Raw genomic sequence first — 14,262 nt, 5'->3', positions numbered from 1 at the left:
TATTTAATAAATCTTATATAATTTTATATCATAATAATTTAATTTTTATTTACATGTATACTTATTACAAAGGGTCCTCGTGATTCTCTTAATTATTACCAATAAGGATAATTAATATATTATAATAATTTATTTAGTTTAATAAAATTTTATTATCTTGATACACGCATGATAAAATTATTTAAGAGTTAGAATTAGCATTAGGTCCACGCCGACGTCCAAAGCTTTGAACAACGTTTACGAATCGACGATTGTATTGAATACGTCTTTTGGCACGACCAGTCTTCTTTTTGCTTTTTTCTTGCTTTTCAACCTGTTAAAGAATACAAATATATTTAATAAACATATTCAAAGAGTTGATTTTAAAAACATACATAAATTATACATATTTATAAGAAATTAAATTAAAATTCACTACTAAACTTCATTTTAATTTACTTATTCATATTACACCAGTACTTTTTTATAATTTGATTATACAAATCATAAATTAGATTCAATAACGTATAGCTAAAGTTATAGTATTATTTACCTTAGGAGTTTGAGCCTTTACTTTTCCAGCACGTGCTAAAGAACCATGGACTTTACCTATAATAAAAAGAAAACAAGAATAATTAAATAATAAAGAATAAATATAATTAAATTGAAATTAAAATGAATGCTAGAATTAAGTTTACCTCCACATAGAGGGGCAATTAATTCTAGGGTTTGGAATTCAAGATCCTTAACAATAGTATCATCTTCTAGGGGACGACCTCCACAATAAAGATTTATATCCCCATCAATGTTTACTAGCTCCTCAAGCTTTCCCTGTGAAGCATAATAATACCATTATTATAATAAGCTCCTAATGTAAATGTAGCACATTGATTACTGAATCAATTTTATATAAATTGACATATTCATGTAACACTTTTCATAAGTTCTTGTAAATATTTAAAATAAAGTTTGGCAAGTTAAGTATTACTCACCGGTATTAACCCTTTTGATACTATTAGAGACTAAAGTCACCTAATGTTCGATGCTGGTAGTGTACTATTAGTAATTATAGTAACTTAATAATTTATTTTGATTACAATTTTTAAAATCTGAATATTTTTAAACGCATTATGTTGTAATATCCCATGCATTATCTACTTCATGACAAAATATACATTAACATTGTAACTGTTTCATACAATAGAACCTTATTCGCAATGAGAATAACTATAGAGCATAAGCATACTCATGAACGACATAGTGGAATTGAAAGGGTTAATCCAGAGTTAAATAATTGTCGAAAACATGCACAAAAACAAAGTATACAAACTATTGTTATTCGTACACAAATTAAACACGTTTTCTTATTACTTTTGCATTATTGCTCGTTCTAACATTGCAAGTAAAGCAATTGTTAGATTATCATTTAATGCAATCATTGTATCTGAGATAATAAAATAAAAAAAATAAAATCTAGATAGAACTCTCAAGTGGAAATATCTTATCTTAGTTAAATAAACAAAAATGGCTGTTTGAATGAATCACATATTTAATGATTTAAATTTATAATTTCAATATTTTTTTCAAATTAACTATACCTTGATATCCAAAATAGTGGAATTCTCTTCACATTCAACGACATGTGTTTGCTCGCCACGAATTTGAAGAAACATGTTTGTAATTTCTGCAACATAATTTTTAATGTAAGTCCACGTGTAAAAGTCCGACATAACCGATCTAATAAAACGTCGTGTACATGTAAATTTTTATAAAATAAAATACTTTCTACATATAATACGTACATATTTGCGGAAATAAGATATATAAAAAAAAATGTTTAAATTGAGAATATTTAAAATAGGAAAATATTAACTATTTTTTAAAACATAATGAATTATAAAAACCTTGTTAAAACGTAGTATACGATAAAAATGATACTAGACAGGATGTAACACTGGATTCCTGACTGATTTTCACAACTTAACTTAATAGCGTACTGAACAGGAATGAATCCAAACAGGAAATGACCGAACTAGTTTATTGATTTCATTATATACTAACAGACTCACTATTGACTTCAGTAGCATTCAGGTCTACCAATAGATTAAATAACCGTATTTTCGGTTATTGTTTCCAACTTTAACTTCGGAACATTTTCAAGTATAGGGTTTTTTAGTGTATTCGTACTATAATCTATGTAGTAATTTTAAGTTTATTTCGAACTGAAGTTACCAACTATTATTCCTAATTTCAGATCATTAAGAGTTCAGAATTATTCATTGAAATAATATCATAACCTATGAATCTGTTTTAAGTAAATAACTTATAATTTTTTATTAACAAAAATTGTAATTAATAATTATAATAAAAATGAATGTCTTTAGTATTAATTATTTTTTAATTTAAGCAATATAAAATGGCACGCCTTAAAGGTTGGAGATATGGAATTTTTGTAGGAAGTTTTGTAGGAGCTATTGGAGCATATTTATGTGCTGTATTGATTCATCCTATGATGAATCCTAATCATTACAGTACGTATAAATTTATAACTTATTTAAATTATTGGAAATATTAGTGATTGCATAATCTTAAAATGCTTATTTTAGAACAAGTAAGAGCAGAGGCAAAAAAATATATTCCCCCTGATAAATTTGTTGAATAAATCTATCTTATTGAATTCATTATGTAAAATTAAGTAAAATATAGTATGATTTTATATAACAATCAATGAAATAATTAAATTATATAAGATAGTATATTAATAATATAAAAGCATCTCGAAAAGATAATATAAATTTAAATAATAATAAAATGAAATTTTAGGTCAAAGTCCTATTTATAATGACTAGATATTAATTGTTTGTTTTAATTAATTAAATATATGAAGATTAATAAACTTTCCTATAAAGTTTTTATTTACCGCAATAAAAAATTTTGAGTATGTACAAAATATAACTGTCGCATATACAACATTGTTTTGTTAAAAATCATCATCACAGACGTCAAGAAAGACATCGAATGCTTCACGGTTACAACTACCATCTGGAGTGAACACATACTTATGAAATGTTCCATCCATACATACAGCTGAAAAAAATATGAGGACATATATTTAATGTTGTATTAATAAAAGTTAAGAATTATGGAAATAATGAACTGTACCTATCACAGAACTTTTTCTACCAAATGCACAAACACAAGCACATTCTGGTGGTACTGTAAATGTAGCCATTGCCCACTGACTTTCACCATAATTTCCCAGAAATCCCATCTTTGAAAAACTATAAAGAGATAAATCTTTTAAAACTGGTGTTATATTTGATACAGAAGTTAGTTAAATATTAATTCACATACGTAGATCTTCTGTTCAAATGAGTATCTTTTATAGCAAATATGTGCACAGTTCCCTTATCACTAGACACGCAGAGATATTCTGAATCTCTACTAAATGTTATACTAAAAGAATCAGATATTAGAAAGAAAGCATAATATGCTACAATATAATATATATATATATAATTTTAAATAATACCAATATACTGTAGCAGGGTCCGCACCTCTTCTTAACTCAATAAGTAAATTTCTGCGTAAAGAGTCCCATACTCTAACTAATGTACCCTTGGCAGAAGCTGTTGCTACCATTGTACCACTTCCATTAACAGCAATGCAAGCCAATGTACCCTAATATAAAAATTTACAAATGAAATATCTTTTTAACAGTTATTGTATAATACAGTAGAACATTGATTATCTGAAAATTGGTTATTCGAATATAAAATAAAACATTCAAATATATAAATCGTTCATTTATAAATCGACGTTATAACATAATTAGGAATTTGATTCTTTCAAGATTAATTATCGAAACGAATTCGTTTCCCAATTCATTCAGATAATAGACATCCTATTGTATATATGTATAATAGGATGTTAAATATAATACTTGATGCGCTGCAAGTGTGGCAGGAGTAGTAGAAGTTCCTGCTTCTGTGGCACCTAAATCTAATAACTGTACACTACCAAGTTTGTTACCAGGAAAGACCATTAATTGTTTTTGCGCAGTTGCTAAAGTAGCTACTTCTATTAAACCTTTAGGATTGTCTCTTGTTTTCAATGAGAATAATCTTCTTGTAGGCATAGGGAATGAAAAGACATGTATATCTGTTTGGAGGGCCACTATTAATCTAGATCATAAAAATATGTTTTTATAATTGCTATTACATTAAATACTATCTAATAATAATAAATAAGTATAAAGTACAATAAAAACTTTTGTAACTTACTTATCTCTGCGTAATCTAACAGCTTTAATTGGACTAATAAAAGTAATTTCCATTACAAATTTTTTCGAGAGATCATCGTAAATAAGAACAGTATTTTCTGCAAATCTTGGATGTGTTCCTCCACCCACTATAGCAATAACATTTGTTCGCCAAAGCATTTCCCCAAGTGCAATGCTACCCATAACATCTTGGTCAAAGTGGGCTTTTTCAACTAAAGGTTCTACATTAAATATCCTTAAACCAGATTCCATACAACATGTAAAACATCCTAAAGTGATAGACAAAGAAAAATCATTTTTGATTTAGAAAAAATAATCTTATAATGTAATCAAGAACATTAATTTTCATTACTTAACTACTAAAAATGTTCAATTTCATTAATTTTAGACAACAATACGTACCTTGATCTTGATTAAATCGTAAATCAAGAATGTCTTTTTTCCCTACCATTATTTATTTTTTTCTCAACAGGCTATGGTTTTAGCTAACATAAGACTTTTTTGTTTTTTGAAATAAATGGTTGTGTTCGTTTTTAATCTAATATCAGCCTGATACATAAATTACAAAACAATTCTATTTTTCAATGAGTATTCTCATCATTGTAGAAATAACTCTTAGAGGCTCATATTTGTAAGCGTGATTATTGGTTATACGTTGAAAATTGAGCTCATATTTTCTATAATGGCCAATGAACGTTTAACGTAGCTTTCAGAGTTTGCAATGGTACACATGGAAATGGAGGTTAATACCTTTGTTTTTATGTCATCACGCGACTGCGCAATTGATTTGTATTTTTGAACGAATAACAATGTACATAGAAGGTAGATAACAAGTTCTTATTATCTCATTAAATAATATTCTTTCTATCTTTATTAAATATTTGAAATAATTATGACGTTTTTAATATATCATAATTAAGGTTGTAATATGAGAATTTTTTAAAAATAGAAATTCATTTATATATATATATATTCATTATAATATAAAGGAAAAAAGAAACACAATAGCAAGGTCGTTAGCAGTATTTGCAAAACGTTTTTTTTATGGCTCTTTAAATTATACAAAGTTTCTTGTAACTAGAGGTACAAACAAGTACGGAGGATTCTCTATGAACAACTAAGTCAAAAATGTAAAATAAATATGCACGCGTATTCTATAAATTTTCAAATTTATTTTTTTTTAAAACAAATTAAAAAATTTATTCTAGATTTTCAACTTAGTTTTTCATGAAAAATCACTTCTTGCTTGCTTGTATCATCAGTTACAAAACACTTTGTATAATTATATATGTTATAAATTTTTTAAACGTAATATAATATTAGGTCATACACAGAAATTTCTCTGCATTAAGACTAGTAATGACCACTTTTATATAATATAATATAATTTGATTAATTTTTTATGCGGACTTAATAATAGAAGTGCAGTTTTAGTAATTCAGAAATTTTAATAGTTTGTTGAAAACAGTATGTATTCATTATCAGTCCAAATTGTAGCACATTTTTAATGAATTTCACTACAATGTCTTAGACTTATTCGGATACCCTTTTTGTCTGTTTTCTATCTTCTATTACTTAGTGCTAATATTAAAACACATTATGGTGTTAAAATGGAATATTTATTCCAATGCAGCAGCACCAGAAATAATTTCAATCAATTCTCTAGTAATAACAGCTTGTCGTGTACGATTAAATGTAAGAGTTAATTTGTCAATCATTTCTCCTGCATTTTTACTGGCATTGTCCATGGCAGTCATGCGACTGGATTGTTCGCTGCAGGCTCCTTCTTTCATTGAATAGAATAATAAGGATGCCAATGAGAATTCTAAATAATTTTGTATAACATCATCATCAAGAGAATCATAAACACTTAACTTGGGGGCACTTAGTACTGCATTTTTATCGAATAAAGGCAGTTGATCAACATTATAGGATACTACAGATTTGAATCGGTTATATACAATGCGACCAGATCCAAAAGTATAACTGTAAGTATGTAAAAACAATATGAGTAATGTATATAATAATATTTATATATATATACTGAACAATTTTTACATACCCGCTGTTCATAATTTCTATAGCAACTTTTGCTGCGTCATTAAAAGTAGGCGGCTTACGTCCTACTTCGGATACAACAAATAACATATTTTTAGCGAACAAACGTGACAAAATAGCACGTGATTTTTCTCCAACGCAGATAATTTTAGTATTTTCTCGTTCTGTGGGATCTGCTAATAAGGCTTCTCGGATATTACGTGAAACGCCAGTATGAATAGCACCACATAAACCACGGTCACTGGTTATTGCTACAACTAGTTTTTTTGGTTCTTCTGATGGTGCAGCTATCTCAGCTTGCTCATAAAATATTTTCGTGCCAAAACCGAGTGGACGAGCTTGTTTTAAATCACGTTCTGCCCTATTGTATTTGGCAGCAGACACCATCTTCATGGATTGTGTGATTTTTTGAATGTTTTTAACTGACTTAAGACGCATGGAGATAGCTTTAAGCGTTGCCATGCCCCGTTGCTGTTGTTCTTGCTGCTGTTTCGCAGCAAGACGAATTATTGAAGACATACGATTGCAAAACATGTTTGTTCTAATTGTTATATATACTCCTGTAATAATATAAAAAGAAAATAAATAAGAGATTAGTTTTATTCACATTAAAAATTATACATTCATAATTTATTTTACTATATATAAAGACATTTCTGAATTTAATGTCAGTCATTTTGAAAATAATGAATGGACTTTAAGCATAGAAATGATTTAATTAAAAACTGACATGATAACAGAAAATATCTAAAATATTAAATAATAGTATGAATTAATTGTTACGTAGGATTATTCATATTTTATAACATAGTTTTATTTTTACATATAATTTTTGGGTGGTAATCGTACATTTATGTAACTATTACCAATCAAATATGGCAATGTCAATGTCGTTTTTGAAATTTCTATACTACTTTGTTTCTAAGCGAGATTTTCTAATTGTTCTTCATATTTTTTAATTATAAACAAAAGAATTTATTTAAAGGTACAAAAAACTTACCAGATAAAATAATTAATCGAATTATGTAAACTCGTAACTACTACAGCTCGTCCACTATTCTGGCACGGAATAGTAATTTCATGAAAGGGGTACAATCTATACTATACTCCAATATAGTCAATGTCTCCTTCGGCTTTTTTCGTCTTTATTCGACGAAAGTTGATACTACGCATCCAATCTAACTGTGATGACAGAATGGCGCTAATTTTCAATTACCAATAAAATATTTTCAAGAAATATGGTGTTTAACAAAATTTATGTCATTTTAAAAATAAACGAAAAATATCACACATAATCGTCATTATATAACAAAATATTTGAGTAAATATTTACATATATTTTTTCCAAAAATGAAAGAATATTTGTATTAATCACATCATGAAATAAAAAAATTTGTTGGTATCACTGCTAGAGTGATCAAATGAAATTTTATGTTATAACGTTTCATGCACTATGTTTTCATTCAGAAGTAATTTAAATTGCTGTGGATTTGTTTTATATGTATTCTTTAAAAGATATTTATTATTATGGAATGTGAAAGTGTTAATAAAACTGATTTAATATCTTTAATTAAAGATGAAAACACATTACATATGGATATTGAATTTGTCAATCCTGCATTTAAAAATATTTTTATAAGTCCTACTATTTCTATAAAAAAGACTGAAAATAAACGAGAACAAAGTTCTAATAATGAAACAAATGTGGAAACAATCCAAAAGTCTTGCATCCCAGACAATACAAATGAGATATCTATTGATCATGCACCATATATAGTTAGTATTTTTGAAATATTTTTCATTAATATATGCATTAAAAGTTACAATTAACATTATTGATACCTTATTTAATATATATATGTATATATATATATATATACATTAAATGTTATAGGAATCAGGTGTACCTTCAGAATTAAATATGGAAAAGATAGAACCTAATTTATGTGAGAAAATTGAAGTAGACAATATAGATTTAACTTCTAAGAATACAACAGATGATTCTTTTTGTAGTTGCAATTGGATTGTTTCACCAAAGTTGATATGCATTGCTACTAAAGAATATCAACCAACTACATCCTGCGAAAATTTTACAAAAGGCTGCCAATGGTCTCCGGATGATACATGTTTATTAGTACCATCAGAAGATTTTAGAATACGTTTATACGAACTTCCATCAACATTTTATTCTAATAAAATACCATTGGACTTTACAACATTAGATCTTAAAGCTGCTGTAGTTGTTAAGGAAGGAGGACTTGTATATGATACTTGCTGGTATCCTTTCATGAATTCATGGAATCCTGCAACATGTTGTTTTCTTAGTACCAGTAAAGAAAGTCCGATACATTTATGGGATGCGTTTACAGGAGAATTGCGAGCTACTTATAGAGCTTATAACGAGTTAGTATTCATTGTTATACTTATAATTTTTTTATTACACAAATGTTAATTGATTAAATTAAAATATTATCTGTTCTATAGTGTCGACGAAGTAGCAGCTGCCATTAGTGTTCAATTTATTGATTATGGTAAACAAATTTTTAGCGGTTTTAAAAATACTCTACATATTTTTGATACTAATTATCCTGGACGACAAATTGAGACCATTAATTTTAAGAAAGATTTTCCAAATACCAGCGGACTGGTATCTTGTATTCGTGAAAATCCATTAATGCCAGGCTTGGTGGCATTTGGTACATATTCTAAAAGTATTGGTATGTATTGTGTTCATCACATTTATATCTTTTATGATAGTCGAATTAGGTTTTAATTTCAATCTACATTTTATTTTGTTTTATGTTCTTTTTATATTTAGGACTTTACAAAGATACACCAATCTGTACTTTTAAAACAGCAAGTGGTGTGACGCAAATTGAATTTAGTCCGTGTGGAACTAAGTTGTATTCAGCTGTTAGACGTTCCAATGAATTTTTATGTTGGGATCTTCGTAATCCTGGTACTGTACTTTATTCTTTTCAAAAACGGCAAGCAGATACAAACCAGAGAATACAATTTGATATCACAAGTCATGGTCGCCATCTAATATCAGGTATTATATATATCATTTATTAAGAATTTCATGAGAGATACAAATTTAATTTGCTATTTTTTTCTTCCTTTATAGGAGGTGTAGACGGGAAAATTAATATTTGGGAATTATTAGAAGGTAAAAATGAAGATGAAATTGAGAATCCAAAATATGAATTTAAAATATCAGAAGATAGCGTGAATGGTGTGAGTATACATAAAAATTTGCCGATAGTTGCAACAAGTTCAGGACAAAGAATTTGTGATATTGAAGGAGTAAATAGAGATAACAGCGTAAAATTATGGTGGTTCAATTAATTCATTACACCAAATACAGATGCTTTTTAATTTAATTTATAGATTCAGTAATAATATACTTGATGATATATTTGTAAACATTATATATTATTATAGAAATAGCTAAAAGTATATATTTTATTTTTATTACCACCAAAAATGAATTTTGCCAAAAACAATGAATGTTAAACTATACTTTTAATTAAAAACAATTTTTAATAACATTTAATGTAATTTTGATTTTTTATGCAAAAGAAATACTAGACAAAGGAAATGAGAAGTTAATAAGTAATAAGTTAAAGCTAAGTGTACATATCTTTAAGTAAAATTAGTTGATAAGTAAAAGTTAAGTGTAAGTCAATAAGTAGAAGAATATATGTACAAAAGTTATACAATATGGATTATTAGAATACATGTTTAGTGAAATTTCTCGTGGATCTTCTTATTACTCTAGCAGGAACTGAAATTGTTACACAATCATTAAGTATAAGCATTTAATAATAATTTGACATATTACTTACTTTTTGGAGAATCCCATGAAATCAAATCTTTATTGGGTGAAGGAGGGTTTATAGGTGTATTATTCTCTTGTAAGAAGCTCAATCTACCTTTGCTACATCTAAAATATGGTGTCAGTGGAAGATTGAATTTACCTTCTACACAGGCTTCGCAATCTTCAACTAGAAAAAGTTATCGTTATTATTTTGTGAACAATATACATTAGTTATTATTTGAAATCATATCGTTATTTTATTTTTACCATTAAACTTCACACTTTTTCGAGAGGATCTTCTTAGCTCTTTTTTTACATTTACTGGTGTAACACAGATTTCTTTCTTTACATTAACTTCTTCTTCTTCAACATTAATTGACTTTTTTCTTGATTGTTTTCTTGACTTTAAAGGATTCTTATTTTCTTTTTGATTAAATTCGTCCTTTTCATCAATTAAATCCTAAATTAATATATAATTTAAATAAGCTTTAAAAAAAAAAAAAAAAAAAATAAAATAAAAAGCGTACTGATATATTGCATCATAAAGAAATTCGATTACAACTTACTTTAATATCAGTTTTTCTATTTCTTGTAGACATTCTATTTGTAGAGTTTTCCGTTACAATGGTTCTGTTTCTAAGAGTTCTCCTTTTAGTTGTATTTTCTGCAGATTCCTCTAATGACATATTTAATATTTTTTGATTTTCAGGTGAAGAAACATTTGTGACAAATTGTTCGCATGTCTTATCATTCAGAAGAATATCATCTTCCTTGTTAGTTACAGTGTGTGTAGATGAAAGTAATTGCTTAGTATTAACTTGTAAATTATTTTTTGAATCTTGAAAAGAATTATCGAATTCAAGTCTTTTTGCAACTTCCATGTTATCATTTTCGTATTCATTATCTAAATCATAATTGTCTATTCTAGCTAATCTAGCAGCTAAACTATTTTGGGCTTCTTCACTATCAGACAGCTCATTCAAGACCACTTGGTCATTAAAGTTAACTTTCTGCGTGGATCTTGATAAATGTATATTATTTATTGGAAAATCATCAGAACGTTTTAATATGCTTTTACTTGGTGTTTGTTTAGAGTTAATATACGATATGGAATCATCTAATTCAATTTTTGGCGTTTTGTACATTTGGCTTATTTTCATTATGGTCATTGGAGTTTGTATAGATTTACATGTTTCCAATAAAAGAGTTTTTTTTAATAAACTTTGTCTAGTATTTTCGTTTGTAGCAACTACAGATAATTCATCTTTAGAGTCTGTAGATTTCAAATGTTTAATATCACCATTGATCAAGATATCATCTCTGTTTTCTATATCAATATTATTTACGGAAGTTAAAGATTCATTCGCATCTTTTTCTAATATTTTTGAATTGTTTGTATTATTTTTCATCTTTTGCTTAGCAGCTAAGATAAAAGCTTGGACTGAACTTTTCTTCTTAGGCACAACTTTCTTCTTTGACACTACTTTTCTTTTAGGTTTAACTTTGACAACAATTTCTTCTTTTTCTTCTTCCCAGCCTCTAGAACGAAGCTTTTCTAATGCTTCAAATCGTGAATCACAATTTTGAATTTCCATGTACATCATGTCCCAGAATCCTTGTAAGTCTCTACAAGTAACTAACATTTCTCCTTTACCACTCTCGCAGTCAGATACTAGTCTTTGAAATCTTTCAAATTTTTTATTTATTAATAGACGTGTTTGTCCTATAGCTTGATTAATTAGATATTGAGCATCTTCTGTAATATTTGATTCTTTTTGAATATCTGTCCACTTATTGATAAGTTCATTAAGTTTGTCTGTTTCTTTTTTTAATAGGAAAGCAAAATATTGCGCAGTACGTTCTTCTTCTTCAATCGATAAGTTAAGAGTTTGCATAACTGTTTCTTTAGTAGGAATATTATCATTTGGAGAGCCAATACCACGACGTAATTGTTGTTCCTTTCTAGCATTACTTTTACCTCGTTTTGATACTATGTATGGTGAAAAGTATGCTGGATCCTTAAATAAATTAGTTTCTGTTAAATTGGCATTATCATTTGTTGAAGAAGGTGTTTTTTTACTTTGACTGCTATTTATATTTTGAAAGGACTTGTTTATAACTTTTCCTTTAGAAATTTTTTTTGAAAAAGAAGTTTTAATTTTATTATTGCTTGAATTTTTGTGTGTTTCTTTTTCTGTCATGATGGCTGAAATATTGCTAGGCGACAGTGTCATTTTTGAATGACTACTATCATCGGAAAAAGTACTATTTCTAAGAAATTCTCCTTCTTTGTCAGAAAAGTTAAATGTCATTTCACGATTATTATTTAATGTTTCTATTGAACCGCTTATTATGCTATTATTAGGCATTTTATCATTTATATTAGTTGTTTCATTATAATCTTGATCTAATGATTCTGACTTTTCGTTTAACGAAGATATTCTATCTTCAATTTTATTGTTAATTGATTTTGAATCTTTTACAGGTGTAAGTATTATATTTACACGACCAAATAAAGGCATACTTGTTATACCGCTTGGAGCAGTAAACTTATAATTACTAGGTGCAAAAGATTTTTGTTCAGTTTTAACGTTATTTTTTCTTTTATTTTTTCCTTCAGATTTCTTTTGTTTTTTTTCTTTAACATTTTGTTTTGGTGGTACTTCGGTAGTCAATATCTCTTGTTTCCTAAGAAGACGTTTTTCAGTAGCTCTAGTTATTCTTCTTGATACTAATGTAGGTTGTGTAATTTGTTTTTGATTATGTAGAGATGATTTAATAGGAGGTAGTACACTAGAATCTTTTATCGGAGGAGAATAGTAATTATGATGGACTACGCCTACTTTGAAGGCAGGTTTTTTCTTTATCTGCTCCATTTTTTTAAGCCTATCACGTTCCGCTCTCCATTTTAATAGCTTGTGGTATCTATTATCCTTGACATCTAAACAAAAAATATAATTAATTAATAAATATAAATATATATATATATAAGTACAGAAAAAAAGACTATAAAATTATAAAATAAAATAAATGTAATCATAAATCGCATAAGCTGAATTCAAATAATATCTTATAAAATGTAATAGAATTCAATGTATAATTTGTATATGCATAGAGTTTATCTTTTCATACAAAGTAGAAAATACAATTAATCTTTACAATGGTCTACTCTAGAATCTCATCTTTATTTCTATTGCTTTTTCATTTATATTACATAGCTCATTGCATTGATCAAGTACCATCTACTTTAAATTTTCAACAATACTATTATTTCCCAACCTTTAATATCCTTAATTATAAACCAAATACAAACATTTATAAATATTAACAATTTTGAAAGTCAGTCATTAGTTTAGGATAGTCTAAAATTTTCTCAATTATGAATTCTTTTACAAAAAATACTTAGTAACATTGAGTTACCTTTTTTGTAAAGATATTAATCAATAAAAGTAAAAATTTATTTCTATTTTGTTGAATAATTTTAGCAAGACGTATAAACATAAATTTAACAGACTGTCATATAAATTCAAAAAGTTAATCTTAAACAAATTAATAAACAATCTTATACATCACTTGGTTATAATCATTCGAAAATTATTAAATTTCTAGTTTTATTGTAATAATAATAAATATGTATTACCTTCCGTTTTTTCATCAGGAATAATTTCTAATTCACGTTTTTTTGCGAAGTCTTCAATTCTCTGTTCTTTACGTTTGAGTTCGGATATTCTAGCACGCTTAGCACGATTATTTTTAATGTTTCCAAAATTATTATTTACCTTATATTGACTTTGATAATTAGCCATATTTAATGTCAATAGATAAAATTTAAAAATTTTCAAACAATATTAATTTTAATAAAATAATAACTTCCTTTAAACACGATAACTTGATATCTCCTAATAGTTTACTGGAGGTATAACTGAAAATATTTTCAAATATAACATCGCTTCTAAATTGTTTAATATAACACCTTTTCGGATTGGTCAATACTAAACTTATTTTATAGCGATGGTTTTCTTTTTGTCTAAGATTCCACCAATCAAAAAGAATATTTCTAGTGCTGCAATTTAACGCCACCTATCTTAGAAGCGTCGCAATAAACTCGGAAAAAATTTGGCGC

At 27.2% G+C, this 14,262-nt stretch overlaps 6 protein-coding genes across 8 annotated transcripts; 2 read left to right on the top strand and 4 right to left on the bottom strand.

Moving 5' to 3' along the window:
• Positions 1-114: 114 nt before the first annotated feature.
• On the bottom strand, positions 115-2,014 carry LOC106790012. The gene is made up of 5 exons (XM_014754637.1): positions 1,884-2,014; positions 1,578-1,663; positions 678-810; positions 533-588; positions 115-313 (listed from the first exon to the last, which is right to left on the bottom strand). Exons 2-5 carry the CDS (start codon positions 1,650-1,652, stop codon positions 182-184), a joined length of 396 nt encoding a protein of 131 aa, XP_014610123.1. The 5' UTR covers positions 1,653-1,663; positions 1,884-2,014; the 3' UTR covers positions 115-181.
• A 183-nt stretch (positions 2,015-2,197) lies between these two features.
• Positions 2,198-3,140, top strand: LOC106790013. Its single transcript, XM_014754638.1, has 3 exons — positions 2,198-2,293; positions 2,387-2,510; positions 2,586-3,140. Exons 2-3 carry the CDS (start codon positions 2,396-2,398, stop codon positions 2,639-2,641), a joined length of 171 nt encoding a protein of 56 aa, XP_014610124.1. The 5' UTR covers positions 2,198-2,293; positions 2,387-2,395; the 3' UTR covers positions 2,642-3,140.
• Positions 2,889-4,938, bottom strand: LOC106790010 (WD repeat domain phosphoinositide-interacting protein 4-like). Its single transcript, XM_014754634.1, has 7 exons — positions 4,664-4,938; positions 4,263-4,530; positions 3,923-4,163; positions 3,512-3,660; positions 3,334-3,435; positions 3,142-3,260; positions 2,889-3,066 (listed from the first exon to the last, which is right to left on the bottom strand). Exons 1-7 carry the CDS (start codon positions 4,710-4,712, stop codon positions 2,960-2,962), a joined length of 1,035 nt encoding a protein of 344 aa, XP_014610120.1. The 5' UTR covers positions 4,713-4,938; the 3' UTR covers positions 2,889-2,959.
• A 776-nt stretch (positions 4,939-5,714) lies between these two features.
• LOC106790011 (ATP synthase subunit gamma, mitochondrial) lies at positions 5,715-7,494 on the bottom strand. The gene is made up of 3 exons (XM_014754635.1): positions 7,320-7,494; positions 6,324-6,879; positions 5,715-6,247 (listed from the first exon to the last, which is right to left on the bottom strand). Exons 2-3 carry the CDS (start codon positions 6,851-6,853, stop codon positions 5,881-5,883), a joined length of 897 nt encoding a protein of 298 aa, XP_014610121.1. The 5' UTR covers positions 6,854-6,879; positions 7,320-7,494; the 3' UTR covers positions 5,715-5,880.
• A 304-nt stretch (positions 7,495-7,798) lies between these two features.
• On the top strand, positions 7,799-9,920 carry LOC106790009 (telomerase Cajal body protein 1). 2 transcript variants are annotated; one of them, XM_014754632.1, is made up of 5 exons: positions 7,799-8,095; positions 8,214-8,722; positions 8,804-9,036; positions 9,138-9,371; positions 9,447-9,920. In XM_014754632.1, exons 1-5 carry the CDS (start codon positions 7,847-7,849, stop codon positions 9,665-9,667), a joined length of 1,446 nt encoding a protein of 481 aa, XP_014610118.1. In that variant the 5' UTR covers positions 7,799-7,846; the 3' UTR covers positions 9,668-9,920. The 2 variants fall into 2 exon arrangements, with proteins under 2 accessions (XP_014610118.1, XP_014610119.1); XM_014754633.1 differs by having other exon boundaries at positions 7,948-8,095; positions 8,333-8,722.
• Positions 9,691-14,111, bottom strand: LOC106790008 (disks large-associated protein 5-like). Of its 2 annotated transcripts, none has more exons than XM_014754630.1 (5): positions 13,780-14,111; positions 10,706-13,080; positions 10,407-10,599; positions 10,168-10,326; positions 9,691-10,106 (listed from the first exon to the last, which is right to left on the bottom strand). In XM_014754630.1, exons 1-5 carry the CDS (start codon positions 13,943-13,945, stop codon positions 10,051-10,053), a joined length of 2,949 nt encoding a protein of 982 aa, XP_014610116.1. In that variant the 5' UTR covers positions 13,946-14,111; the 3' UTR covers positions 9,691-10,050. The 2 variants fall into 2 exon arrangements, with proteins under 2 accessions (XP_014610116.1, XP_014610117.1); XM_014754631.1 differs by having other exon boundaries at positions 10,407-10,581.
• Between the last annotated feature and the right edge of the window lie 151 nt (positions 14,112-14,262).

The sequence above is a fragment of the Polistes canadensis genome, unplaced genomic scaffold (assembly GCF_001313835.1).
Source record: "Polistes canadensis isolate GaletaPanama2010 unplaced genomic scaffold, ASM131383v1 scaffold_210, whole genome shotgun sequence".
NCBI classification, from domain to species: domain Eukaryota; kingdom Metazoa; phylum Arthropoda; class Insecta; order Hymenoptera; family Vespidae; genus Polistes; species Polistes canadensis.
Note: the sequence above shows the minus strand (reverse complement) of the source record. Positions and strands in the feature narration are given on the sequence as shown.